Source organism: Hirsutella rhossiliensis, assembly GCF_020360975.1.
Source record: "Hirsutella rhossiliensis strain HR02 chromosome Unknown scaffold00001, whole genome shotgun sequence".
In the NCBI taxonomy this organism is placed as follows: Eukaryota; Fungi; Ascomycota; class Sordariomycetes; order Hypocreales; family Ophiocordycipitaceae; genus Hirsutella; species Hirsutella rhossiliensis.
The window spans coordinates 1,713,628-1,741,395 of record NW_025408667.1 but is presented as its reverse complement, the minus strand read 5'-3'; the positions used below and the strand labels follow the sequence as shown (position 1 = coordinate 1,741,395).

At 49.8% G+C, this 27,768-nt stretch overlaps 5 protein-coding genes across 5 annotated transcripts; 4 read left to right on the top strand and 1 right to left on the bottom strand.

Annotated features, from left to right (window-relative positions):
* Positions 1-4,270: 4,270 nt before the first annotated feature.
* On the bottom strand, positions 4,271-6,055 carry HRG_00220 (reverse transcriptase (RNA-dependent DNA polymerase) domain-containing protein; the record flags this gene model as incomplete). The annotated part of the gene is made up of 2 exons (XM_044858691.1): positions 4,271-4,994; positions 5,607-6,055. The coding sequence occupies 2 exons, from the start codon at positions 6,053-6,055 to the stop codon at positions 4,271-4,273; spliced, it is 1,173 nt and encodes a 390-aa protein (XP_044725091.1).
* A 3,259-nt stretch (positions 6,056-9,314) lies between these two features.
* Positions 9,315-14,305, top strand: HRG_00219 (acyl transferase domain-containing protein; the record flags this gene model as incomplete). The annotated part of the gene is made up of 8 exons (XM_044858690.1): positions 9,315-9,318; positions 9,379-9,552; positions 9,631-9,763; positions 9,813-9,991; positions 10,050-10,114; positions 10,166-12,616; positions 12,680-13,037; positions 13,089-14,305. The coding sequence occupies 8 exons, from the start codon at positions 9,315-9,317 to the stop codon at positions 14,303-14,305; spliced, it is 4,581 nt and encodes a 1,526-aa protein (XP_044725090.1).
* A 3,004-nt stretch (positions 14,306-17,309) lies between these two features.
* HRG_00218 (KR domain-containing protein) lies at positions 17,310-18,851 on the top strand (the record flags this gene model as incomplete). Its single annotated transcript, XM_044858689.1, has 3 exons — positions 17,310-17,561; positions 17,622-17,939; positions 17,994-18,851. The coding sequence occupies 3 exons, from the start codon at positions 17,310-17,312 to the stop codon at positions 18,849-18,851; spliced, it is 1,428 nt and encodes a 475-aa protein (XP_044725089.1).
* A 2,348-nt stretch (positions 18,852-21,199) lies between these two features.
* On the top strand, positions 21,200-25,684 carry HRG_00217 (AMP-binding enzyme domain-containing protein; the record flags this gene model as incomplete). Its single annotated transcript, XM_044858688.1, has 8 exons — positions 21,200-21,395; positions 21,459-22,753; positions 22,779-22,950; positions 23,516-23,793; positions 23,868-24,280; positions 24,893-24,965; positions 25,021-25,399; positions 25,431-25,684. 8 exons carry the CDS (start codon positions 21,200-21,202, stop codon positions 25,682-25,684), a joined length of 3,060 nt encoding a protein of 1,019 aa, XP_044725088.1.
* A 788-nt stretch (positions 25,685-26,472) lies between these two features.
* Positions 26,473-27,237, top strand: HRG_00216 (MULE transposase domain-containing protein; the record flags this gene model as incomplete). The annotated part of the gene is made up of 1 exon (XM_044858687.1): positions 26,473-27,237. The coding sequence occupies one exon, from the start codon at positions 26,473-26,475 to the stop codon at positions 27,235-27,237; it is 765 nt and encodes a 254-aa protein (XP_044725087.1).
* Positions 27,238-27,768: the final 531 nt, after the last annotated feature.

Sequence of the window (27,768 nt, the reverse complement as noted above, 5' to 3'; positions counted from 1 at the left end):
GCTAATAAGCGCGGGGATAATAAGGCTAGTAAGGCTAGTACGATTATCGGGAAAGGGTAGGGTAGAGCTAGCGGTATAGGCCTAATAGTATAGAAGCTATTAATAGGGCAGCGCCGCGCCGCGCTTAAGGGGGGGCATTATATAAGAGTCTTTAACTATTATAGGTTATAGGCTTAGGCTATAGCCTAAGCTATATAGTTATATATAAAGGGCCGGATCCTATATATATATATATAGGCTAGCCGCGTATAAAAGAGCTTTATATAGCTTATTAATATTATCTTATAGATAGCACCTATATATATACCTTTACTTACTCCGTAATACTAACTAAAGGTAAATAAGGCTTAATAGTACTATACTATTAGTATAAGATAAGGATCCTAGCCTATACCTATAGTTTATTAGAATCTATTATATTAAGAGCATAAGAGGCTTATAGGAACGGCTATATATTAGTTAAAGATACGTACTATACTATATTAGTTAGTTTATAAATAGCGATTCGCTTCTTTTATTATAGAATAGTAATATATCCTACCTCCGTTCTTTCTTAAGATAGAGTTTAGGGACTTAGTAGTAGTAAGGCTCCCTAGGGCATAGTATAAGTCTATATAAGCCTGCCTACTCTATAGTAAATCCGACTCTCTTATCTATATTTCTCTACCTTAACGTTCCCTAACTTACTAACCTTTTTAAGCTATATAATACCCCGAAAAATCACTTAAGAAAGCTCCTTTAAACCTTTTTAAATATATCGATGTCTTTCTAATAAACGCCCTCGTACCCTTAATATCTCTAATTAATCTCTATATAAAGGGTTATAGATAAGAGGCATAGGAAAGGGCGATAATAAAAAGCGCTATTAAGCGAGAAGTAAACGAGATAGGTACGTTAGTACCTAGGAAAGGTAGATAATAGCTAGGTAGATACTACTAACGAAGAAGAAGGCCCCTTCTACTACTACCTCCCTATAGGTCTGCCTATTAACTACCTTACCTAGGTAGGTATTTAAAGTCTTTCGATATCTATATAATAGTAACTTCTCTTACTATAGGCCTTAGCGACTTATATAATGCCTAGATCCGGGCTATAGATAGTAAGTATATAACTATCGGAAGGGATTAATAACTAAGTAGCCTCTTACTAGCTACCTAGCGTAATAAGTCTAATTAGATTTATAGCCGGCTTAGCTTAGTATCTATATTACCGGATTATAACGTAATTATAAAAGGCTCCTAGAGTGCTCTATTTATTTCCGATAAAGGACTAGTATATATTAGCACGACTTCGCTACGACGGTAGTAGCGGTCGCCGGCGAACCCCTAAGACCGTATAATTAGGATTAACGAATTTAACCCTATAGACTAATAGGAGCTCGCTTAGTTATAGGATAAGAATATAAAGGAGACTAATATAATAAGGTGCCTAAGTACCACGGACGCTACTAAGTTAAATAAGTTATAATCGACTCTCTCTAACTATATAGGCCGCCTATCTATAGTAGGCGCACGGTAATACTCTACTAAAATAGGCCGTCTACTAAAAAAAGGCACCTATACGGCTAAAAATATAGTAGACGTTAATATATCCTCTATAGCTATCGGCAATTCTATATAGTTACCGAAGCACTCTAGAGAGATAGTAAAATAGGACGCCTCTACTACTATAAGGCCTACGCGAGAACTATAGAGGGACTTAGTCTCGCTCTATAAAGTATTACGCTATAGGGATAACGCGAACGTATACTAAGTACTAAATTACCGCCGACCTAGTAAGATAACTTAATTACGTTCGCTTCTTATAACTAACTATTTATAGAGATACTATTAACTCCTATAACGTTAGCTAGCTAAGCTTTTATATTAACTACGACTTCCGGGGTCTAATTAATAATATCTCTAAAAGGTAATGCTCTAGTTTTAGAGCTAAGATAAGACTAATAAGGCGGTATAATAGAGTCTTAGATAGACGAAAATATATCTAGGGTCTTTAATCTACCGCTAGGTATTCCGACGACGGATATAGCTACGCGCTACGCGATAGGTAATAAGGGATCGCTTATAGACGAACTTATTACGCCCCTCCTTAGGGGCGGTAGGCTAGCTCTTAGTATTACGTCGGGCAGCGCTTACCTTCTACTTTATCGAAATAACCCGGCCTATTAATACGGTTTATAGCGTAAGCCTACCATCGGTTTAAGTATATTTTTAGCGGAGCTCCGCTATACCGAGACTTTAGCGAGAAATACTATTAGGGGCATTATTAGGGTATTAGAGATAGGTCTTTACGCCTTAAAGTACTATTAAAGGTAAGACTAAGAAGGCTTACTATATTCTTTCGGATACTTTAGTAGCTTAAACCTATTAATAAATACTAATATACCTCGCTATAGTACTCTTAATTCTTATAGGTCTAAGACCGGAGACCTTAAGTCTTAGCTAGGTACGTGCCCGTATATCTATTACCCTTAAACTCTAGTTATTAATAAAGTATAGTATAGGCGAGCTATAGGCATTACTACGGAGTCGATAGGGCCTCTAATATTACCGGTCGGTCTCGCGGTTACTTTAGAGTATTTTAAGGCGAAAAATTTCTAGGATAGCTAGAGTAGGTAGGAATCTTAGAAAGGGACTAGGCAGAGTTAGCGATTTAGTACTCTTAAGTCGTAGGACTAAAGTCCGGTAAGTAAAGCTTTATAGGCTTCTCCTCTTACTAAATTAATGCGTACTTTTAAGTACCTTAGATTCGCTACTAAATATAGCGATTCTAAGTAACGTAAGCGACGATACGGCGTCCGACTTATCGGATATAATACCTTTTAATATAAACTAAACTACGGCTACGATACCTCGTTTAAGTACCGAAACGCTAGGTAAGAGCACTAAGCATAAGCTATTATCGCGCCTTTATATTTTAATATAATTCGGTAGTAGATCTTAAGGTTCCGAAGATATAGTCGAGGTCGTATTAAGACTAACTAATAATGCGGACTCGACCTTTAGGGAAGGACTACCCTCCCCCTCCGCTTTACTTTTATCTAGCATTATAAAGTACGAATAAAAGTATAGCCGTAGCTACTATAGCTATTAAGCTAGGAGATACTATTTTCCGAACGATAATAGAGAATAGAACCGGCTCGACATCCTATACTATACTTTCCTTCTAGCTCTAGATAGTCGGCTCTTCTTTATACTAATCGTCTTAAATCTACGCCGTATTCTCGATATAGGTGCCGGCACTAGAATATAGGCCGTAGACGTTAGAGATATATATCCGTTAGCGTATATCCGAGGATATAATCTTAGCCCGATCTAGCTACTAGAAGTGCCTTTAAACGTCGACTTTTTTATCGATAATATTAAAGAGGAGTAGTACGAGTCTACTAAGTACGACTTCGTATACTCGCGGAGCCTAGTAGGGTCGATATATAACTAGCCCTAACTTATCTATTAGATATACGAGAATATCGAACTAGGAGGCTAGCTTAACCTTTAAGGGATCCTTAATTAACTATATTTAGAGGACGGAACTCTTTCGTCGGATAGTCTTATTATATAGTTAATAGATAGTCTAAGGCAAGCTAGACGTACGTATAGACGAGACATAGACCTAGCGTCGTTATTTAAGCGATAGGCAGAGTTAACTAAGTTCGTGATAGTTTAGGAAAGACGCTTTTCTTTGCCGGTTAGAGGCTAGCTAAAAGATCCGAAGCTTAGAGAGATTAGTATCTTTATAGCGGAGAGCTTTTACGAGGGCATCGAAGGCCTAATAGCTATTCCGTTCCGGGATATCTTAGGCTAGTCGAAGGATAAGGTATATATTCTAAATGCGATAGTGCGGCGGACGATTAAGCGCCGAGATATTTACCTTTTATTCGATTTCGTCGTCGTTACTAGCATAAAGCTAATTACTAGCTATTAAGAGGAAGATCTAACCTTATATAACTAGTATAGTATAACTAAAAGGAAGGGTTAGTGGGAATATAAACTTCCGCTTTAGCTATTAGGCGTTAGAATATTAGCGTGCAATTATATTAGCTTATATAAGTTCGTCTGCGTCCTTCGGTGCATCTGCTGGTCTACTCATACCCTTAGATATGCGTGAAAACGTGCCGCCGACTTCACGTGCCGGACAGGGTAGGGAACAGTCTTTCTATCCATATTCCATACTCCATACAAGCCTGTATGGAATATGGAATATGAAACACACCCCGTATGGAAACTTATTCCATACGTATGGAATACACGAGGTGACGTCATCCATTAATTCAGCTACAGGAAGAATCAGATGTTGAGCATCGCCACCTTTCCATCTCGCCAGCCTCCTCCTTCTCCTCTTCACCGGCCAAGTCGACCGGAATACCCTGTGCCATGATCACTCCCAGAATCTTGGCACTCTCCTTGGGTTGGACCTCTTGGCCTCTGATCAGAAACGGCCTATTGCTGTTACGCACGGTGGCTCGCGTGAAATGAATGATCGTCATCTTGTCTGCTTCAAAAGTCGCACCGCTGCGTGCCTCCCACTTGAGCGCATCGTTAATGGCCGCTTGAATACCTTCTCGGTTCGCTTCCGCGGTGGGCCCGGTTACCCAGGCCGAGTAATCGTCTATGAATGCAATCGAGCCGCTTTCCGCCTTGATTCTTCTCTGGACTAGGTCCGCGTTGAAGAAGAGGAACAAAATCGGTGACAGCGGTGATCCTTGAGGGAGGCCTGCCTGAGGCAGCTCCCGTTGTTCCGATGTGTACCCACTGACTACCAATGAGGCTGTTCGCTCAGAACAAAAAGCATCTATCCATCTTACCAGTTCGGCTGGTATCCCTCTCGATTTCATCCTCTCGAGCAGTATTTCCTTGCAAACTCCATTATAGGCGCCCGGGACGTCAAAACTGATCAGGCTGAGCACCTTGTGGTTGCGCCAAGCCTTGTAAACCTGTTCCTGTAGCAGCAGCAGCGCCTGCTCGGCAGATCGCAAGAAGAGCAACGGGTAGTCCCTTCATTTGTTTGCAACCCTGCGTGACGGTGACATTCTCACGACGTATTAAGTCAATACTCTTAATACTGCCTCAATTGATTCCCAGACATTTAGTGGGAAATCCCCGTTGACACAATAATTCCCGTGGTTGTCTTTGCCCATAATAGTTATTCTTCTGAATTTCTTTTTGCCAGGATCGGTTACCCTTGCGGTGTACCAAGATAGAATACTGCCTGGTGGATTGTGTCGCAGAGCTGATTCATTTTCTCGAGGCATGATGGCTGGGCTGAAATCGATGTCCGTAACGGCGGGAGGTCTACTCAGGTTATTGACAAAAATCAGAGTTGAGTCGCTGCTTTTAACAAACGAGTTCATGTCTATATCAGCCTTGATTCCTTGAAGGAATGCTTTGAGACAGCTAGCTGCTTTGTCGGGCGCCGCATTCTCGAGAATGCAACAGCACTGATGAAGAGCAATAGTTTGGACAGGTCCTGTAGCAACGTCAAGAGGTAAGACGTTGAGTATTGGTAGAACCATGTTCTGCGTAAAGACGCCATGAGGTTTTCGGAGTGAAGGAAAACAAAATCTTGCGTTGAGGCAATTGAAAGTGGTCACAGCCCGTGGCTGCAACTGTGCCTTGGCCACTTGCTGAATTACCCATGCCAATAACAACTCCTCGTCGTTGGGACATCGATACTCGGCCCTGCCTTCGTCTTGTACCTGGGTCCGAAGGTTTGACACGACGCGTCTGGGGAGAAAGATCGTGCGCTCTTCCAAAGACTCCTCGAGACTCCGGTCCGTCGGAGCCGGCGCTGGCATGCTGCCGTCCCGTAATGACGGGTTAGTGGACAAGCCGGGAGTGGGATATTGATTTGCTAGGTCGTCCAATATATCGTTACGGGCTCCGAGCATTTGTGGGATTTCGTTCTCTCTCTCAGCTAGCAAGAGCTGAACGCTCTGCATAAGCGCAAGTATGCCAAAGTAGTCCCATGATACATGTGGCGCGGTAATTGCCACCAACGTGGCATCGGTAAAGGAGGTGATTTTCAGGGACAGCTGTGGCAAATTCCGATGAAGCATTTCTTGAAAAGTAGTTGCAGTATCCGGCCCTATGCCGAAATGCACAAGCCCCGCCGAGTCCGGTTTGTAGACAGACAAGACGTCCGCTGGCGTAGGAAAATTGCACGCTACCGGGTGTTGCTCAATATTAATTTCGAAAGAATCATGAGCAAATGTCAGGGCCGGCCGCTCGGTGGTAAAGTGTCTTGGGACGTGAATCTCTAAAATTCCATTATCCTGATAATGATTAGTTTAAACCGAGTTCCAACGCCGGAAGGGCATGTAGTTGCAGACTTTGAGTTTCATACGACCACCAAGCTTTCTCCAGCTACCAATATCCAAGAGGCGCGAGAACGCATCATGCAATTTGGTAGCGTCAAGCACATCGTTGAAGAGCAAGATTGCGGTGTAAATCTCATGGTGAAACTTGGCACCGTCGACAAGATGCACAGGGTAAACCTCGTCTGGCAACTGTAGACCTTGAAGTGACATCGTGTTGGAGGCAGTCTCAGGAATAGATAGAGCATTAAAGGCAGAGTCCATGTTGAGCAAAACACAATAGTTGAACAGTAGATGTAAATATAGTAAAGCATAGGGCAGAGACGCCTTAGTTACTGTCACTGCTAAGATACAGGGCGTGACGTCGCTTAGCTAACCCTACTGTTGCAAACCGGGCAGAATCACAGGCAGGACCACCCAGGCGTGCAGGGCCAATTCACTGCCCAAACGCTGGGTGCAGCCTAGCCATCGTTTGCAGGGGTTGCAGCCTCGCACAGGTCTATTAGCCTGCGTGGCCCCCTCCACTAGAGATGGGGCCAGTAGCTAGCATCAGCATCATCAGAGCTTTCCACACCTACTTCGGTACCTTCGTCGGTCAAATATACAGGAGACGACGCTTTCGAGCCAGATACCACGCGCTAGCGCTTTTAAGATGATAATCGGACTAGAAGAAATGCGGCACAGCTGACTCGTCCCGAGACGTAATCGTCGGAGCTGGTTGAGGAACGAAAGTGAAACGAGTGGGGCGGAGCACGGGTACTATGCTGGTTGCAACACCTCCTCCCCCCAAGGGCGAAAACGTAAATGTGGCGCCGAAGCTATAACGGGGTGTCGCAAACCGCTCTAACTGTTGCCCTGATGGAATGCCTCATGGTTTGCCACTGAGTAGCCCCGATGCTACTCCAGACCTGTCCGGCTCCAGTGTGCAGTTCCTGGAAACAGCACAGGCTAGCGGCAGATTGTAGCGCCTTTTAACGCAAACAGGTGCCTTGTTACAGGTGACTAGACACCGTACGCCACACTGGTTACCATGCCCCACCCATCGCCGATACACCCCCCTCACCGGTACCGCAAAAAGGCGCCCTGACCATACAAACTATATCAATTGAATTGAAGCCATTAGTCCATCCTAAATTGTAAAATAAATATTACTCTGTAGTGCATTCAATGCTTAATCGCTGTGGACTGTTGGGCTTTTGGTCTGGTGCCGCACCCGTGTGTGAGTAGGCGACGAATCAGGTGGCTTTACCCTCCCTTTCCCCTTCTCCTGCCTGATCAAATGCACCTTTGATTTTACTCATCATTGGTCCCGTTGAGGGAGCCAATAATTACCCCCGTGCCTTTAAGAGGCACGGATCCGTGCCCCTTATGCAATCGCCGCCGCTGATTGGCCCGCTAGCCGATGATATCAGCGGTCAAGCAGGCAGCCAGATTCGCAATTAGAAACTGGCCGTCTAAGATAGCTAAGTTAGCAGTCGAATTGGCAGTTGAATTGGTAGAGTGACAGTCGTCGGATTAGCTTGCAGGCGGAGGGAGTGGCAGTCGGATTTGCAGGTAAGTTAGCAATTATGCTAGTAGTCACGCTGTGACGCCCCACTCCTGCAGCAGCTGCCACTGTCCCAGAAGAACAACACTTCCATCCGCGTTCTGAGCAAGCTGCACGATATTGTGCAGCCTTTCAATGAGTTCTTGCTTCTCAAATAATTCTCATCAATTGACTGATTCAAAAGACTGTGGGCCCATTGGTTTGACAAGCTGGCAGCCAAGTTGGTAGTCACGCTTGCGGGCAGTTTGACTGCGAATCTGGCTTCCCTATTGAAGCTTGGCTGCTCACATAATCGTGCTTGTGGGCCAATCAGCGGCGGCGATTACATGAGGGGAACGGATCCGTGCCTCTTTAAAGGCACGGGGGTCCCTGCCTGTATTGCCTTCAGATGACGATTGAGTTGAATTGAAGACGTTGAGCCGTCTCCGAGCGCCCTAACCGGCAGTATGTCCAGTATCATCCCCCGGACTCCATATAATGCTATTCGCATTCTCCTCTTGACACGTCAATCAACGTATCCACGGCGTCGATTAGGCCATTTCGCACCCACGGCCGTAACGTCTGTGTAATCCATATCGCGCTGGCTTCCAATCGAGTCCGTGGCGGTTATCAAAGGAAATGAGAGATGCCATGCATATGACGGGTATAGAGAGTCTATTGGCCTTGACCACTGCCTAAGTCAAGGGGACGAAGGCCCCAGTTATATACACAAGAACGGTGCCCATCTGGGTCGGGACACCTCCTCGACCGGGGCGGAATGTCGTTTGACAGCGGTGACACCATTTGCCCAGTGGTACTAAAGAGACGTTCGCACTCTGCTGACAGGGAGGGATCGAGAGCAGCCATCCGTGCACAAAACACCCCACTATCTTATATCACTAGCTGCTAGACTACATACAGTCACCTTAGAATGCCGATGGATTGGATAGCCAAACAAATCAGGGTTCGAATTGCCATAAATCTAGACTGGTAGCTGCCTAATCAACCCTCCAGTGTCGTAGAAACAGTCCCTTCACCCTACGCTATGCTCCCTCCCTGCATCGGCCTTACATAACTTCAGACTGTGAGACTCGGGCTCCCTCTTCAGGCTGGAACCCCCCCCTTTCCCCAAACCTCCTCTCCTATCGTCCATCAGTTGAGCATCTCCGTGATCCATCGTCGTTTCTTCACGGCGTCATGATGATGCCTCCGGCCCCGGCCCCCATCGCTATTGTAGGCATGTCCTGCCGACTCTCAGGGAGTGTGTCCACACTCGACAGCTTCTGGACAACCGTTTCGCGCTCAGGAGACGGTTGGGGACCTGTGCCCGAGGACAGGTTCTCCAGTGATGCCTACTACCATCCAAATCCCCAGAAACGGGGTTGCTTTAATCAGAAAGGAGGCTATTTTCTTCGCCGCGACCTCGCACAGTTTGATGCGCCGTTTTTCCAAATATCGGAGCAGGAGGCCAGAGCCATGGGTACGTAACAGAAATCCGCATCAAAGAGTGCTCTTGAGCTTATCAGGTCATTCGATCAAGATCCACAACAACGACAACTCCTCGAGTGTGCATATGAAGCTCTAGAGAACGCGGGTTTCCCCAAGACCTCCATCGCCGGAAGCAACATGGGTGTTTTTGTCGGCGCCAGATCGTCTGACTATCGCATGGGTACATTGAAAGAGGTGGACCAGGTGCCCATGTACGACGCCACCGGCAACCATCAGTCCGTCCAAGCTGGCCGCATTTCATATTGTTTCGACCTCCACGGTCCCTGCTTCGCCGTCGATACAGCATGCTCGTCTAGTCTGTATGCTCTACACTCGGCTGTGCAAAGCATGCGCTCCGGCGAGTCGGATTCAGCCATTGTGGCAGGATGTAATCTGCATCTGCAGCCCGACGATACCATCTCCATGTCTATGATGGGGTATGTTTCCTGCTTTTCCAAACCCAGTCATACCTGACGCTCTGCCTAGCCTTTTCAATGACGATGGTAAGACGTTCGCTTTTGACCATCGCGCAAAGTCTGGCTTTGCGAGGGGCGAGGGCGTTGCCTGTTTGATTCTCAAGCCCCTTGGGCAAGCACTCAAGGACCGCGACAAGATCCGTTCCATCATTGTCGGGTCTGGTACGAACCATGACGGCAAGACATCAGGTTTGTTTATCATCCAACCTCTAGACATCGCCAGACTCTAACCATCCACCTGTGTTAGGCATCGCGGCGCCCAGCGGAGACGCTCAGGAGCGGCTGATGCGCGACGTCTACGCACGCGCCCAAGTATCCCCAAAAGAGACAGGGTATATCGAGGCTCACGGCACTGGCACGAAGGCTGGCGACCCCGTTGAGGCTGGCGCCATATATCGTGTGTTTGGAGACGGGCGAACGAAGCGATCACCCCTTTACATGGGCTCTAGCAAAACCAACTTTGGTCATCTAGAGAACGTGAGCGGCATCGTCTCTATTATCAAAGCGACTCTGATGCTAGAAAAAGGCTTCATTTTGCCAAACGTCAATTTTGAGAAGGCCAACGAAGCGATTCCATTAGACGAATGGAACATAGAGGTTCCTGTCAACATTCACCCCTGGCCCAAGGACAAGCGCTTCATCAGCATAAACAACTTTGGCTTCGGCGGGTCCAACGCGCATGTCATTTTGGAGCGTGCCCCAGTCGTTGCTCCTGACCTCCCTCAGAAGCCTAGTAACGAGTTTCCTCAGCTTGTTGTTTTAAGCGCCAACGAGGAGGGCGCAGCCCAGCTCGTGGCATCTCATGTCGGCGTTTACGTCGAGAAGCACCCCGAAGCTTGCCAAAAACGATTGCTGCGAGATATTGCTTACACCCTTGGCGAGAGAAGAAGCCTTTTACCGTGGCGAGTCGCCATTGTCACGTCGACTTGCAACGAGCTCGGTCAAGCTCTGAACGGCAACACAGCCGCCCCGAAGCGGACTGTGCGGATCCCCAAGCTGGCCTTTGTCTACACCGGACAGGGGGCTCAATGGGCCAAAATGGGCTACGAGCTTCTGCAGTCGCACCCAGTCTTTGCCGACACCATTGAGGCTGCCTCAGACTGTCTTGGCCGTCTAGGGGCGGAATTTTCAATAGTCGAGGAGATTTCCAAGAGCCCGGGGGAGAGCGGCCTGGGACAGGCGCATATCTCTCAGCCCACCTGCACCGCCATTCAGCTCGGTCTCACCGCGCTGCTGTCGTCTTGGGGAATCAAGCCTTCTATCGTTGTGGGCCACTCTAGCGGTGAAATCGGCGCCGCCTTTGCTGCAGGTGCCATTAGCCTCGAGGACGCCATGGCCGTTGCCTACCACCGAGGCCAGCTTTCCTCACAAATAAAAATAAAAAATCCTCATCTCTCCGGCGCCATGCTTGCAGTTGGCGCAAGGTCTGCCGAGGTCAATCGCATGATTAAGCTCCACCATCTATCTAACGTCACGGTGGCGTGTGAAAACTCGCCTAATTCAGTCACGGTATCAGGGGATGAGGCGAGCATTGATGCCCTCGCCGTTGAGCTAGAAAAGAAAGGGCTATTTCAACGGAAGCTACGGGTCGATGTTGCCTACCACTCGTCGCACATGCAAGTCATTGCGGACGAGTATATGGCTGCAATTAAGCATGTGACACCCAGGCCGATCCAGGATGGCGTGAGATTCTACTCTGCTCTTAAGGGCAGACGCGGCGAGACATCTCTTGGCCCGGACTATTGGGTTAAAAACCTAACCAATCCGGTGCTTTTTTCCACCGCAATTGTCGAGCTCTGTGCTGAATCCGAGCCTAACATCGTCGTCGAGATAGGTCCTCACTCAGCCCTCGAGGGTCCTATAAAACAGATCCTGAAGTCCATAGACCACCAACACGGAAAGGTCAACTACTTTGCGTCGCTCGTACGCAACAAGCACTCCACCTTCTCTATGCTTCAACTAGCCGGAAATCTTTTTATGAGTGGCGCCCGACTCGAGTTTTGCCAGGTGAACCAAACCAACAGCGAGACCCAAAGGCCGGCCCTGTTAGATAGCTTAACTCCATATCCCTGGTCAGAGCATAAGTACTGGTATGAGTCGCGCGCCAGCGAGCAGCACCGCAAGCTTCCTTTTCCTCGCCATGACTTGCTCGGCCGCCTAGAGGACACCTATAATGAAACGGAGCCCGTCTGGCGAAACGTACTGTCCTCCTCCGACGTGCCTTGGATTAAGAACCACCGCATGCAGTCGTTTGCCACGTTCCCCCTGGCCGGCTACCTATCCATGGCCGTCGAGGCCGCCTCCCAACGAGCGCAACTTCGCGGTATCGCCATGTCCGACATCTCGGGCTACCGCCTGCGCGAGATTCGGTCGTCTAAGGCCCTTATTCTCGACGATGATGTCCGGTTCGAGACTGTCTTGTCCATGAGGGCTTACGGCGAGGGAACAAGGGCATACTCCAACGATTGGGATGAGTTCACCATCTCATCATGGGTGTCCAGCAGGGGCTGGCTCGAGCATTGCCGCGGTCTCATCAACATTAAGAAAGCTAAGACGGAGAAGTCGATCACCAGCCTAAAGCCCCAGGGTGCGATATTTCGGCGGAAGCAGGCGATAGAGCCTGGAGGGCGGCGCGTCTCACTGGACGACTTTTATGCCGAGCTCGGACGCAATGGTGCATGCTATACGTCGAGTTTCACATTGCGACCCGAGGCGGGGCTGACGAGCCGCGGTAACTTTGCCACGAGTACCGTTGCCTTCCCCGACACGGCGCCTCAAATGCCATTTTCATACGAAACACCGTCCATCCTCCCGGTAGCTTTCATCGACCTCATGTTCCAGCACACCTTCGTGATTCTTGGCGCAGGTCGCGATCAGATGGCATCCCTCTTCATGCCCTTGGCCATTAAAGAAATTGATATTTGTACTCCCTTGCCTAATCAAGCAGGTCAGCAGATCAAGGTTGTTGCTCACGGCCGCCCAGACCCTGCCAGCCTAGGGGTAGTCGACTTTTGCATTGATGGTTGGCACAGCGATACGGCCAATCCTGTCATTAGGTTTGCGGGCTTCAGGATGACACCGGTCAGTAATCAAGAATTGGACGAACCAAGCCCGCGCTCCCTTTGCTACAAGCTCAAGTGGGAGCCCCTGAAGGACGGCAGAGCACAAGCAGACGGCACAAAGATCGAGCCAAAGACGAATGACAACGCCTTTCAAATCAATGGCCTCGCGAACGGTATCTCAAACTCAAACGGTACAACTAAGCGTACCAATGGTCATCACGCAGAGGATAAAGCCGCTGCTACTGTTATCATATCCGACAAGGACCAGTCCGACCGGCTTGTGAGCGCTCTTTTGGCCCTGATTGCCCGTGCTGGTTCCAAGGCATCCATCTGCCCTCTCTCTAAGCTTGAGCCCTCTTCCTCCGTCCGATACATCTGCTTGGCCGAAATGGATGCCCCCTTGATTCACAATATGACGGCAGCAACGTTTGCTCGTGTTCAGCGCCTACTTCTCCATGGTGATTCGATTCTGTGGGTCACGGCGGGTGCTTACCGGTTCGCGGAGTCACCGCACAAGAACATGGCGCAAGGTCTCTTGCGTACGGTTCGCTCTGAGTCCGGAAAAGTAGCAGCCATGCTTGACTTGGACGTAGGCTCCCGGCTGGGTCCTACGGAGCGAGCCAAGCTCATCATGGAAGCGCTCTCCGCCTCCCAGGCCTCTAAAGACGGCCTAGATGGCGAATTCGAGTTTGCGGAACAAGAAGGCCTGCTTGTAGTTCCTCGCGTCGTCTGCGAGGACGACGTGAACCTCACCATTTTCCGTGAAACGCTATCGACATCGCCGTACCTGCAAGACTTTGAACAATCAGGGAGGCGCCTCAAGGTGGTCATCGGCAACTATGGCGCCATCGACTCGCTGTATTGGACGGATGAAGCCGAATTTTGCCTCGACGATGAAGAAATCGAAATTAAGGTGGCTGCTACGGGGATGAATTTCAAAGACGTCGTCATTAGCATGGGTCAAGTCCCTAGCCCATATTTAGGCGTCGAATGCAGCGGAATTGCCACTCGCGTCGGTCGGAACGTCCACACCCTTCGGGTAGGGGATCGCGTATGCGCCATGGTCCGAGGAGCTTACGGCACGTACGCCACCTGCCACGCTAGTAGCGCCGCCGTCATTCCAGCAGACATGAGCTTCCCTGTCGCCGCGTCTCTCCCCGTCGTCTACAGCACGGCCTACTATGGCATCACCGAACTCGCGCGCATGCAACCGGGCGAGAAGATTCTTATCCATGCGGCCTCTGGCGGCGTTGGACAGGCGGCTATCCAACTATCGCAAATGATCGGCGCAGACATCTATGCCACTGTTAGCAGCGCCGACAAAAAACAGCTACAGGGTGGCAAACCACTCAATCAACTCAACCAAAGAGTCAAATTGAGTAGATTGACGGCTTACATCAGCGAACCTCTCGTTGAGTTGAGCAATCCAAGCCCTCGTTGAATTGATTGCGTTGATTGATGGAGTTGATGCCCTACCCTACCTATTAGTAAGCTACTTAAGGTCCTCAACACCATCAACTTCTCGTCCTTCGTGGGGCACCTCTTCGGGGAAGACATCGTCATCGACTGAAGCATCAATAATCCCCTGGTAGTCGGGTATTAGCCCTGCCTTCAGCCAAGACCGAATTGCCTGGCCTGCATTGATCGTGTTAGCCTGAAGCCGGCTGCGTAGTCGTGTGACCATTAGCCCAGCAAATGAGAACGCCCTCTCGCACTCTGCTGACATTGGCGGTATAGATAGCATATCAAAGGCCATTCGAGCAAGTCTGGGATACGTTGACTCTTTGAGTTGCCAGTATTGGAACGGATCCGTGATGTCTCCGTCATCTGCGCCGATATCAACAGTCCAGCGATCGAATTCATCGGCGGTAGGTGGCCCACGACGGGTTGTGGCCGTCTGACCAGCTTGTAGCCGGTGCCTCAGTCGGAACTGTTGGAACTCGTTCAAGTCGTCAACCTTTCGACGTTTAACCATCGGAATAGCCTCGTCATCGCTGAGAATTAATGACTTATAGTCGCGTTCCCAGATGCCCCGAACAATCCGTCGTGCCTCAAGGACCCATTCAGGTCGATGAGCCCAAGCCTCCTCAAACCATTGCAGTCGCAAGGCGGGATGGAGAGCGACTGCAGCATAATATACCGGGCACTCAACCAACTTGATATAGTATTTCTCCAACTTCTTCCACCCCAATTCGACGTTTATCGCGAAATGCTCGGAATCAGGCACATCCTTGGCGAATTCCTTTGCCTCTTCCAATCGTTCAAGGAGATATTCGAATGCTTGGATAATATCCCATGCTGTTCCGTATGCCACGAGGTTGCCGCCCTTACGCACCCGAATCTGGGCATCTCCTCGAGGGCCTTGATGGCATTTTCGAAGTGCTTAAGAATATTCCGAAAGTGGCTGATCACTGTCCAGTCGTTACCGGTCAGCAGGTCAGAATCTCGGAGGCATGCAGGCATGTCTTTCTTCTTTGACCTGCTTCGGGTATATTCGAACTGTTCCAATGCGACGAGGTCGTCAAGAAAGTCGTGCAGTAGAAGGGCTCGATCCATCATCTTATAATGGGACAACCATCGTGTCATGTTATCCGTTAGAACGTCAACTGGTTTCTTCGTACTGTCCCTCTTGCGTTGTAGATCCCGAAGCATGTACGTTAACCTATCCGATTGATGAATCCAGTGGACAAGGTTGTGGAGCTTGCCAATAGGCCCCCTCTTCCGCCAGAGATCATGTCGAGCAAGGTCCAGGTCGAGTCGCTCTTCTGATTTGAAGACTTCATTATCTTTGCCAAAGAGCAGCGCTTTGGCCACGAGATTGATGATATGCCCAAAGCAGCGGACCCGTCTCTGCTTCCTTCAAAATTAAAAACGTGTCCCAGTGCTGCTACCGCCGTATCGTTATTCTTCGCATTGTCAAGCGTGAAATACCCGATCTTGTCTTGAATCTCGAATGATTCGATCACTTCCGCCACCTGCGACGCTATATTCTCGCCAGTATGAGACTCTCGGAGTTCAGGAGCCCAAGGATGATCTTCTGTGGCCGCTTTTCCTTAGAGAGATAGAACGCAGCAATCCCATTAAGCGCATAGCGATTGGGCGATCTCCAGCCGTCAAACGCAAGGTGTATCTGCCCGGGCGCTCCTCAGTTCCTTTATCACAATATGCTTGTACTGGTGGTATTCTTGGAAAAGCTTCGTTCGAATAGTCGAGTGTGTCATGTGGGCTTGAGTCAGGGCGATCGAGGGATTGAGGTATTCGAGAAGACGCCGGAATCGAGGGGCTTCAACTGCGCGGAAGGCAACATTCGACTCGGTGATCCAAGCAAGCAAGAGAGATTGGAAGACATCTTTATCGAATTGGTTTTTTAGCTTGTTAATGAATGCTTGCTCCTTCTGGTCATTGGCATCGAGGTTGAAGAATTGGGCAATAGAACGCTTGTTGGTTGTAGAACCCTTCGGTAACCGTCTACCTGATGGGTCAATAACATTGTGAGCATCATGTAGATGGCGCTCAATGTTTAGGGTCCCTTGCCGCGAAGCTCACGGGTCCCTTCGGCGATTTCTTCGGTAAACACCGCTCACAGACCCAGAGGCGATTATCTACGTTAGCTTGATGTTCAATGTCGAACCCAAAGCTCCAGATCCACGATTTGAGCTTGCCGGCGCGTTGAGACTTGGTATAGCCGCGGAAGTGATGCCAGGGGAAGGCATCCCACTCGAGATGGGGAACGGGGCCTGAGTCGCCTGAATCGCCTGATGGCGGCAAGGGAGAAGAAGGCTCAGGAGATTCGCTCATTGCATATAGGAATGTTTAGATCAGCCAAGGCGTTGTGGAAGAATCGAGAAGTGTAAGTGGAACTGAGGCGAGAGATTGAACTTTGTTGTGAAGCGCGTCGATGCGCGCAGCGCGTCGACTCTTCCAACGGAACAGGGGGCCCTGTTCCCCGAAGAGGAGAGCAGGCTTACCTACAACGGGCCTGAGTAACCTGTAAGGTTAGTGGTAGCTATATACCCAATCCGTACCTACATTTCGCCTTGGCCACCTACCCTACAGGATCCCTGACCGTCAACGGCAATCTCATCAATCCATCAATCAACGGGAGCATGAATTGAATTGACAAGCTTATTCAGCAGACACTCGATTGAGTTGATTGAGTTGACGGTTGCTCAACTATATTGAGCAACCGTTGCTGGGATTGAGTGGTTTGCCACCCTGAACAGCTACTTATGGATAGATACGGCATTCCCGAGGAACGTATCTTTTATAGCCGCGATACTGATTTCGGCCTTACTTTGAGAGAGGCTACAGGGGGCAAAGGCGTTGACGTCGTCCTCAACTCCTTGGCGGGCGACTTGCTACGGGAGACGTGGAACTGTCTCGCACCTTTTGGACGATTTATAGAAATCGGGAAAAGAGACATCGTTGCCAACACGAGGCTAGAGATGGCCAAGTTTGACGAGAATTGCACTTTCAGCTCCGTCGACTTGACATTGTTGGCTTCAAAGCGACCCAAGATCATGAGTCGAGTTTTAGTTGCCGTCATGGACCTCTTAACCAAAAAGGTCGTGAAGCCCATTGGTCCAATTTCGACAGTTGGTATTGGAGAGGTTGAGGCAGCCCTTCGAATGTTGCAAAGCGGCAAGACGAGTGGCAAGTTGATTGTCAGTCATACGGCATCCAACCAAAAAGTCAAGGTGAGGGAGACATGATGCCTCTCTATCGTACGAATAAGAGACTAATTCGATACTTTACAGGCCACTCATCCAAGTCAGACGTCCTACCTGCCACCAGATGGCACATATGTCATCATCGGCGGTACTGGCGGCGTCGGAAAATCCCTGGCCCGAAGGATGGTTCTACGAGGCGCCCGTCATGTGGTTCTTCTCTCTCGCTGTAGCGCTATGACAAGCGAGCTGCAACAGCTTATCCAGGACTGCCACAGCGAAGGCGCTTCGATTCATGTCAGGCAATGTGACGCTTCGGATGGTGCTCAGGTTAGCGCCCTCGTCAAAGAGCTGCAAGGCGTTTTGCCTGCCGTCAGAGGCGTCATCCATGCTGCCATGGTGCTTAAGGTATGTGGCTGCTTAGCAATGCGAGATGACGAACAGTACTCTGACATATTCTAGGATATCTTGTTCGAGAAGATGACTTTTGACGAATATCAAGACGTTGTCCGGCCTAAGGTTGATAGCGCTTGGAATTTCCACGAATCTCTTCTCGATCACCCTCTCGACTTCTTCATCGTGTTATCCTCGGTTGCCGGCATCATTGGAAATAGGGGCCAAGCGGCCTATGCTGCCGCCAACACGTTTCTCGACGCCTTTGCTCTGCATCGCCGGCGCCGAGGCCTTGCAGCCACGTCTCTCAACCTCACTGCCATTAGTGATGTCGGATACTTGACGCAGGACAAGGGCAAGCAGGCCGAGGTTATGAAGAACATCTCGGGCAGCTCTATGAGCGAGCAAGAGTTGCTGGCCCTTGTGGAAGCGGCTATTCAAGGCAAAGTCGGGACCGCTTGTGACGAGCAGTGTATCACCGGGCTCAAGTTTTCTAACCCTGCTGCGCTACCCTACTATTCCTCGGATAGAAAGTTCACCTACCTCCGGAACGAAGCTCTGGTCAAAGTGACACAAGACACGGGCCCGGCCGAGTTGGCAAACTTGACCATCTCGCAAAAGCTTAGCTTGGCGTCCGATTCCGGACAAGCTCAGGAGATCGTTACTCAGGGCCTCCAGAAGAAGCTTGGAGCTATCCTCATGGTCTCCGACGAGGTCATGGCGGCTCAGATGGAGACGACAGCAATGACCGCATTTGGCTTGGATTCACTTACCGCCATTGAACTTCGCAACTGGGTTGGAAAGGAGCTGCAGGCTCACCTGCAAGTTCTGGAACTTCTCACGGGTGGTTCGTTGAGAGACTTGGCCGCCACGGTGCTCAAGAAGACGAAGATCTCGGGAGTCTGGTCCAATCGAGACCAGACGTAATGCCAAGGGATGACGTACGCATTCGCCGTTACATCCACAACCGAGCATGTTCAATAGGATACGGAGGAACATTTCAAAAGTTCTTGCTGAGGCTAAAAGAACCCCTGTATGCAAAAGGAAAGGGAAGAACTCCGCACATGAAATTGACCTCAATTGTCCTCTTCTGCTCTTTTCATCCTATGTCATCAATTCTATTTTACCAAAATGAAGACCGATATTGCAACCCGGGCATTAATTATCACGTTAAAGGCGCCTTGCAGCGGCAAATCGTCAGCTGAGATAGCCTATTTGACTGGCATTTCACCTCGTACCGTCGTACGATTGATAGCATTTACGCACGAGCAATTAGCCGCGGATTTGAGCCAAACCAGCGGCCGTTGATTTTACGGGATGAGTGGCTTCAAGATGCCCCTCGATCTGGCCGGCCATCTAAGCAGGCTCCTATTCAAGATGAAGTTATTGCGAAGGTTCGCCGAAACCGGTATAGCAGAGAGAAAAATTGTACTGATATTACTACTGAGCTCAGTGTAGAAGAGCATCGTGTTTCTGCTACCACTGTATGAAGAGTCTTACGGCAAGCAGGGTTCCGAAAGACGAAGCCAACAAGGAAGCCTGGATTGACGAAAAAATGAAAGAAGACCGGCTTCAATGGTGTCTTCTACAAAAAGATTAGACTTTAGAAGACTGGAAGAAGGTGATAGGCAACCCCTTTATGCGTGGGCACAGCCACGTATACGTGGGTGAAGCCCATTACTCAGGAGGTCCCCAGAAGTCCCTAAGACCTCCTGTATAAATACCATGCCCCACCCAGAACCGGTACACCCCCACAACCGGTACAGCAAGCCACATACAAACTACACCAACTTTACTTATATAAATCTGGCCCAATAACGGAGCAATTGAAAAGCTGATTGCTGTATTAAACAGAGGCATGCATGCTTTGTGTATTTTTGGCTTTGGAGTGAGGTTTAGGGGCGTTATTTCGGCTTAGGCTTGTTTGGGAATTGACCCTTGTGGTGAAAAATTCTCGTTCTTACGGCTTCATTCTTACCTAGTATTTTCATATTCCAGCGACCAACGTCGAAATGCCTTCGGTATTCGGAAGATTCATTGCTTGACGCATACATTTAAGTTACAGATAATTGAATGTCTATACGTAAAGCCGCACAAAAATACGGCATACCGGCCACTACGCTCTCCGCTCGACTCAACGGCAGACCCGCCAAGTCAGGAGCCCACCAGCATCATCAACGAATTTCTCCAGTCCAAGAGACACGGCTAGTGACTTGGATCAGTGTTGCTAATAATTCAGTCCGAAGGACTTCTATTACGACGATAACTTGAAATTCAAAATCTCTGCTCGTACCGTACTGATCTCGCTACACGCGACTTCCAATCCGGTATTAGCTATGTTGCTGTCTCACAGGTTACGTCGCTCCAAGGCTTACTCCTTGAGGCGCCTTTCGATCGTCAGAGCCTCTATAACCACACGCCGACAGAAGGTTTATACGCCTGCTTTTCCTACGTACCGCGTTCACGGCTAACTATAAGGCAGGGATGAAGATGCGCCTCGCTGACCAACAACGGCGCCAGACTCAACAGCTGAGCGATGCACCGTATCCACCACTCTACCTTGACTAAACAGCGTCTTCCTATAAGCTACCGGGAAGGGGGAGATTCGATGTACGGTATGTGGTTCGATTGGGCCTGTTAGGAAGCAGTAGAGAGATTCTTAGACTGCAGGTTGAAGCGGTCGGTTTAAACAGCATGTTGCCCGCGGCAGGAGAAAGGGGAGTTCTAGGGGGTCCCCCCAAAGAAAGTTCAATTGCAGGTATACGATGTTCACCCTTCGGGCTGGATATTCAGCCGTTAATCCCCTTGCCTTGGCAACTTAACGGGTGTTCGAAGTATTTTTTATTATTATTATTCTGGCTTATCCTTCCGCCCGCGCTCTCAGCCTGCTGAGAGCATCATACCATTACCGTAATTTCGGTTGTGCTCTATTTGCCGGATCCGTCCATAGACTTCCTGCGTGCCTTACCGCTTGCGTCCATCGTTTCCGTTTCTTGTGACCCCCTGGTGCGGGCCCAGTCCGGGGGCGACTTTCAACTGAATGCGGAAAGTAAAATTCACTTGATGGTGTGGATTCTTTGGCTGGCGACAATTCCAGATCGAGTAGTGCGCCATTAGTTCGAACCAAAATCGGATTCCAGAAAAAATAACCGTCTGCTTTGCTTGGATAATCCTAACAAATAAATAATCTACTGATTCTCGCTTCCATTACAACGTTGGGGGCTGCACACTCGTGAGCCCGCCATATGTATCGCCATTTATCCGATACGCGCGCCATGGCGGAGTTGTCCGAGATCAACGGTGGTCCTTTGAAACCTCTCCTGGCCGGCTCGATGTGGTCAGTTTTACAGCGCGGCATCGACATAAACCCAGACCAGACGGCACTGGTTTCTCCATCGCAGCCGGCTCATCACCTCCAAGAACTCGTCGGGCCACCTGCTTCATCGGCTTCGGCTCTGGGCAGATTTACACGTGCTGCAGGTCCATTGGCGTCGGCCAATACTGTGTATCCTCTCTCCAGACTCTCCGGACTAGCACCCCCGTCGGTCGACTACCTCAGCTGGACTTTTACCCAGCTGGAGCGTGCGGCCGTTCGACTCGGGTCCGTCCTTGATGTAAACGGCATTTCGCCAGGAGCATCCATTGTCGTCATCCTCTCGGGCTGCGCCGAATGGGCCCTCATGTTCTGGGTGGCGGCATTGAAGTGTTGCACACTCATCACCCTAGACACGGCGTTGTTGGAGCCCAGCCATGAAGTTGAGCTACAGACACTCCTTGACAAGCTGACGCCTTCGTTGATTCTGGTGGAGAACCAAGAAGTTGCTCGAGCCGTGGACCGTCTGAGGACCACTCAAAATAAGCCAGGCCCGTTTTTAGGCATAACGATAGAGCCTCTTACGAACATCATTCCAGGTTGGACTAGCATGCTTAGCATGTCCTTTGCCAACGATATAAAGGCAAAGCAGGCCACGGACAGCCTCGACAGAACGGCCATGATTATCTTTACAAGCGGCACGTCGACAGGCAGACCGCGAGGCTGCATAAGAAGAGTTGGCGAGTTGTTGCAACTAATTATGTCCATATCATTTCCTCCACTACGATCACCGCTTGCGCTTATCAACTCGGGTAACTTCTCAGCCACCGCTGCGAGCATTCTTTACGTCTGTTGGCATACGGGCAACGCCGCCGTCCTCGCTGGTGGGGATTTTAGTGCACCGACGACCTTGACAGCCATGGACGGCTGGAGGCCAATGGTCTTGACAGTCGTTGAACCAATCAAAGTTGATGTGCTGGCTTACCATAGCGGCTACTCACAGACCAAGGTCAGCTCGGTAAAACATGTGCAATTGATTGGGGGTGTCACGCCGATAGAGAGACTCAAAAGGACGCAACGAGTGTTTCCCGCAGCCAAAATCATTTCGAAATATGGTATGACAGAAGCAGTGGGCTTTATCGGGTGGACTGGAACTACGCCAAAGGTCGAGGATATCCCGACTTTTCAAGGTGTTGCCTCGTCTGGGGTCGCGTTGCCTGGCATCAAGCTCAAGGTTGTGGATGACGAGAGCCGCGTTGTGCGACGCAACGAACCCGGCGTATTGCATATAAGCGGTGATATGGTGACTCCCGGCTACTTAGGTGGCGAGCGAGCAGAGGACTTTTATTATGAGGAGGACGGAAGTCGATGGTATATTACCGGCGACTACACCGTCATCGACGACGATGGTCACGTCTATGTTCTAGGCCGATACGAGCATATGATTCGAAACAACGGCACGGTCATTGCTCCAGCGACTATTGAGAATCTCCTTATGAAGGATGTCGCATCTACGGTATGTCACTCACCCAAGTCCCCAGTGTTATCCCTCGGTAACCTATCTTGTCGTATCTCGTCAGGTTCTGGTCATGGGTTTCAAAGCATCAGCGGGCAAAGAAGTGCCATATGCTATCTTCGATAAAGATACTCGCAGCCCAGAGGATTTGCAAGAGCTCGTCATCAAGCAACTCGGATCAATGTACCGCCTCGGCGGTTCTGTGCACCTTGAGCAACTTGGGTTCAGAGAGTGGCCGTTCAACAGAGGAGGGAAGGTTTCGATATGCGACCTGAGGTGTCAAATAATCAAATATCTGGCGTTGGAAGATGCCTCAAATCCGATTGTAAGACATGCCGATATATAAGAGAGACTTTGGTCATTCGTACGTACCCAACTCTCAAGACGCACGCACCCGGCGACTGATTATTTTTAAAACAGGAGACCGGCCTCTTCCAGGGCCCGCTAATGCCTTTAGGAACGGACTAGAGCATGAGTTGGCCGGCGGCAAGTATCAACCCGCCCGGTAGTGCTAAAGGCAATTGCCAACAAATGGCTAGGGCCCAATTATCTATACACCTCCTTTTATTAACTGTACACCAAAAAGTGGATCAACTGTGGCTGGGTCAGGCGCAGTGCCGATGCCGCTAATTTTGGTGCGCCCATTCCCGGCCGGCCAGCTGGCCAGTTCGTGATGCTTGCGTAACAACATCCTGTAACCGTAACTATCAGCAATACCATCAAAACTGAAGCTATTCGCACCGCGTTTTCTGCCCTTACGAGCCCGAATCATGGAGTCGCTTACGAAGACACTATTCCCGACCTTCCAGGCCGCGATGGAAGCCGCCGATACCGTTGTTGAGGCTGAGGGCTACGCCCTACACATTCGAACATCGAAGCGGGATAACGCTGGCCAACGCAAGTCTGCACTTGTTCGTTGTATCAAGGCCGGCCCCTACGAAAATCGGAAGGATAAAGCTGCTCATATCTCTCGTCGTCGCCTCAATACAGCAACCCAGAAAACAGACTGTGAATTTCGCCTCTCGTTGAAGGAAAACGCGGTTACTGGACTATCTCTTATCTTCACGATGTTCACAATCATCGCCTTGTTGATGACCCGATGGTCTTTCCGAAGTACCGGGCGCTTGTTATCCAGAAGTATCGCGACGACATTATCCGGAAGTTTAATAACAATACCCGGCCGACCGATATTGCTGGCGAGCTTCGTGACCTGGTTCACGACGATCCTCGTTTAGCCGGTATCACGGCTCAAGACGTGAGTAACGCCTTGGCTAGGCACCGTCAGGAAGAACTAGCTGGCCGTACGCCTCTTCAGTTTCTCTACGACCGGCTAGATAAGTCCGACTTCTTTCATCGAGATAGTCGTGATCCCCAGGGCCGGCTAACTGGGCTATTTCTCGCGCCTCGTGCTACCTTCCATCGATGGCGTCAGCATCACGATGTCCTCGTCCTCGACTGTACCTACAAGACGAACCGATTCAATATGCCGTTATTGAATATCTGCGCGGCCACTCGAGATAACAAAACGTTCTCATTGCCTCTATCTTCTTGAACGGCGAGACCGAGTCCCATTACTATTGGGCTATCTCGTTGCTGCTAGTCCTTTGCGAGAAGGAGTCGATCCCATTTCCAAGGGTCACTGTCACGGACCGAGATACTGCGTTGCTTAAGGCGTTAGATAGCTTTCGCGAGCTTCAAAACAGTACTAACCTTCTCTGCACGTGGCATATTAACCAGAATGTCGTTGCGAAATGCAAGCAATTTTTCCTAAGGCATCAAAAATCGGCAATCGAGTCGTACGGGCCCCGGCATTCCAAGCGTTTCTACAAGAGTGGAACGAGATCGTCAAGTCACAAGATGTGAATAGCTTCAACGAACGTTTACGCCAATTTGAGACACCAGGCCGCCACCCGCTTGCAGCTATACAATACTGTTGCAATACGTGGCTAACGCCTTGGAAGGAGAAGTTTGTATCTTGTTTCGTTAATCAATATCGCCACTTCGGGCGTACAACGACCTCGATCGTCGAGGGACTTCACTCTCATATGAAGAAGTTCCTTTGGTCCTGTACGGGCGATTTGACGACCGTTTTCCAACGATTCGAACGCTTCTGGGGCCATCAGGCTGCTCAGATCACAGCGATAGAGAATCGAAACCTCCACAAGATATCAACGTTCTCCTACAGGCGCCGTATATGCCGATCCGCGAGCGAGTATCGTCATATGCGTTAAAGCTACTAATAGATGAGCATCGCAAGATCCCTCTAGACCCCCGAAGTCAACGGGCCAAACCGCCGCCAGGTCAATGTCCTTGTAATTGGGCTACTAGTCGAGGGCTACCGTGCTGCCATCGAATCTTCGAGTCTATCAACACCAATACCTCCCTTACACTCGACGACTTCGACCCATTTTGGTATATTCCGATCGATACAAGCGCTCAGGGCACAAGCCCTACTCGGGCACCATACGAGCCACAAGTTATCAGGGCTAAGGGCCGCCCCAAGGGCTCACTCAACCTCGAAGAGTCACGGCGGTCAAGATCAACGCGGCGGGATCCGTCACATCACGAGATCGCTGAACGGCATGAGCGGGCTGAGGCTATACGACTGCCTCCTCCTCAACGGCACCGGCGGCGATGACGGGTACGGTAACGGCCGCGATGACTTCAACGGAACGAGGGCTGCGGCACATCGAGGAAAACGGCGATACGTACGAGGCAGGCACACGGATGCAACGGGCGTATCAAGCCGGGCGTCAAACGCCAGTCTCTGATGATGACGATCAGCCGGTACGGCGGGAGACCCAAGACTGCATCTTCGTCGCCGGCCTCACGGACGATGCCGCCCTTGAGGATGTATGGGATCAATTGGAATCACAGTTAGATGAAGCGGATCAGGCACGTAGTGCACTCGAAGAAGGAGGCCTGTTGTAAACACCAAAGAATAGTCTCATCAGCATAGAAAGCGCAGTACGAATAGCTTCAATTTTGGGTGCCTTATCGTTGAAGGAGAACTGTTACTACCTGGCTCTACTTATCGTAGAGAATGTGTGCATACAAATTGGCGGTATCGGCCCTCTTCGGCCGTCAGCCACAGTTAATCCACTTTTTGGGTGTACAGTTAATGAAAGTGGGTGGATAGATAACTTGGGCCCAGTTTTGATGGTATTGCTGATAGTTACGGTTACAGGATGTTGTTACGCAAGCATCACGAACTGGCCAGCTGGCCGGCCGGGAATGGGCGCACCAAAATTAGCGGCATCGGCACTGCGCCTGACCCAGCCACAGTTGATCCACTTTTTGGTGTACAGTTAATAAAAGGAGGTGTATAGATAATTGGGCCCCAAAACTGAAGCTATTCGCACCGCGTTTTCTGCCCTTACGAGCCCGAATCATGGAGTCGCTTACGAAGACACTATTCCCGACCTTCCAGGCCGCGATGGAAGCCGCCGATACCGTTGCTGAGGCTGAGGGCTACGCCTACACATTCGAACATCGAAGCGGGATAACGCTGGCCAACGCAAGTCTGCACTTGTTCGTTGTATCAAGGCCGGCCCCTACGAAAATCGGAAGGATAAAGCTGCTCATATCTCTCGTCGTCGCCTCAATACAGCAACCCAGAAAACAGACTGTGAATTTCGCCTCTCGTTGAAGGAAAACGCGGTTACTGGACTATCTCTTATCTTCACGATGTTCACAATCATCGCCTTGTTGATGACCCGATGGTCTTTCCGAAGTACCGGGCGCTTGTTATCCAGAAGTATCGCGACGACATTATCCGGAAGTTTAATAACAATACCCGGCCGACCGATATTGCTGGCGAGCTTCGTGACCTGGTTCACGACGATCCTCGTTTAGCCGGTATCACGGCTCAAGACGTGAGTAACGCCTTGGCTAGGCACCGTCAGGAAGAACTAGCTGGCCGTACGCCTCTTCAGTTTCTCTACGACCGGCTAGATAAGTCCGACTTCTTTCATCGAGATAGTCGTGATCCCCAGGGCCGGCTAACTGGGCTATTTCTCGCGCCTCGTGCTACCTTCCATCGATGGCGTCAGCATCACGATGTCCTCGTCCTCGACTGTACCTACAAGACGAACCGATTCAATATGCCGTTATTGAATATCTGCGCGGCCACTCGAGATAACAAAACGTTCTCTATTGCCTCTATCTTCTTGAACGGCGAGACCGAGTCCCATTACTATTGGGCTATCTCGTTGCTGCTAGTCCTTTGCGAGAAGGAGTCGATCCCATTTCCAAGGGTCACTGTCACGGACCGAGATACTGCGTTGCTTAAGGCGTTAGATAGCTTTCGCGAGCTTCAAAACAGTACTAACCTCTGCACGTGGCATATTAACCAGAATGTCGTTGCGAAATGCAAGCAATTTTTCCCTAAGGCATCAAAATCGGCAATCGAGTCGTACGGCCACGGCATTCCAAGCGTTTCTACAAGAGTGGAACGAGATCGTCAAGTCACAAGATGTGAATAGCTTCAACGAACGTTTACGCCAATTTGAGACACCAGGCCGCCACCCGCTTGCAGCTATACAATACTGTTGCAATACGTGGCTAACGCCTTGGAAGGAGAAGTTTGTATCTTGTTTCGTTAATCAATATCGCCACTTCGGGCGTACAACGACCTCGATCGTCGAGGACTTCACTCATATGAAGAAGTTCCTTTGGTCCTGTACGGGCGATTTGACGACCGTTTTCCAACGATTCGAACGCTTCTGGGGCCATCAGGCTGCTCAGATCACAGCGATAGAGAATCGAAACCTCCACAAGATATCAACGTTCTCCTACAGGCGCCGTATATGCCGATCCGCGAGCGAGTATCGTCATATGCGTTAAAGCTACTAATAGATGAGCATCGCAAGATCCTCTAGACCCCGAAGTCAACGGGCCAAACCGCCGCCAGGTCAATGTCCTTGTAATTGGGCTACTAGTCGAGGGCTACCGTGCTGCCATCGAATCTTCGAGTCTATCAACACCAATACCTCCCTTACACTCGACGACTTCGA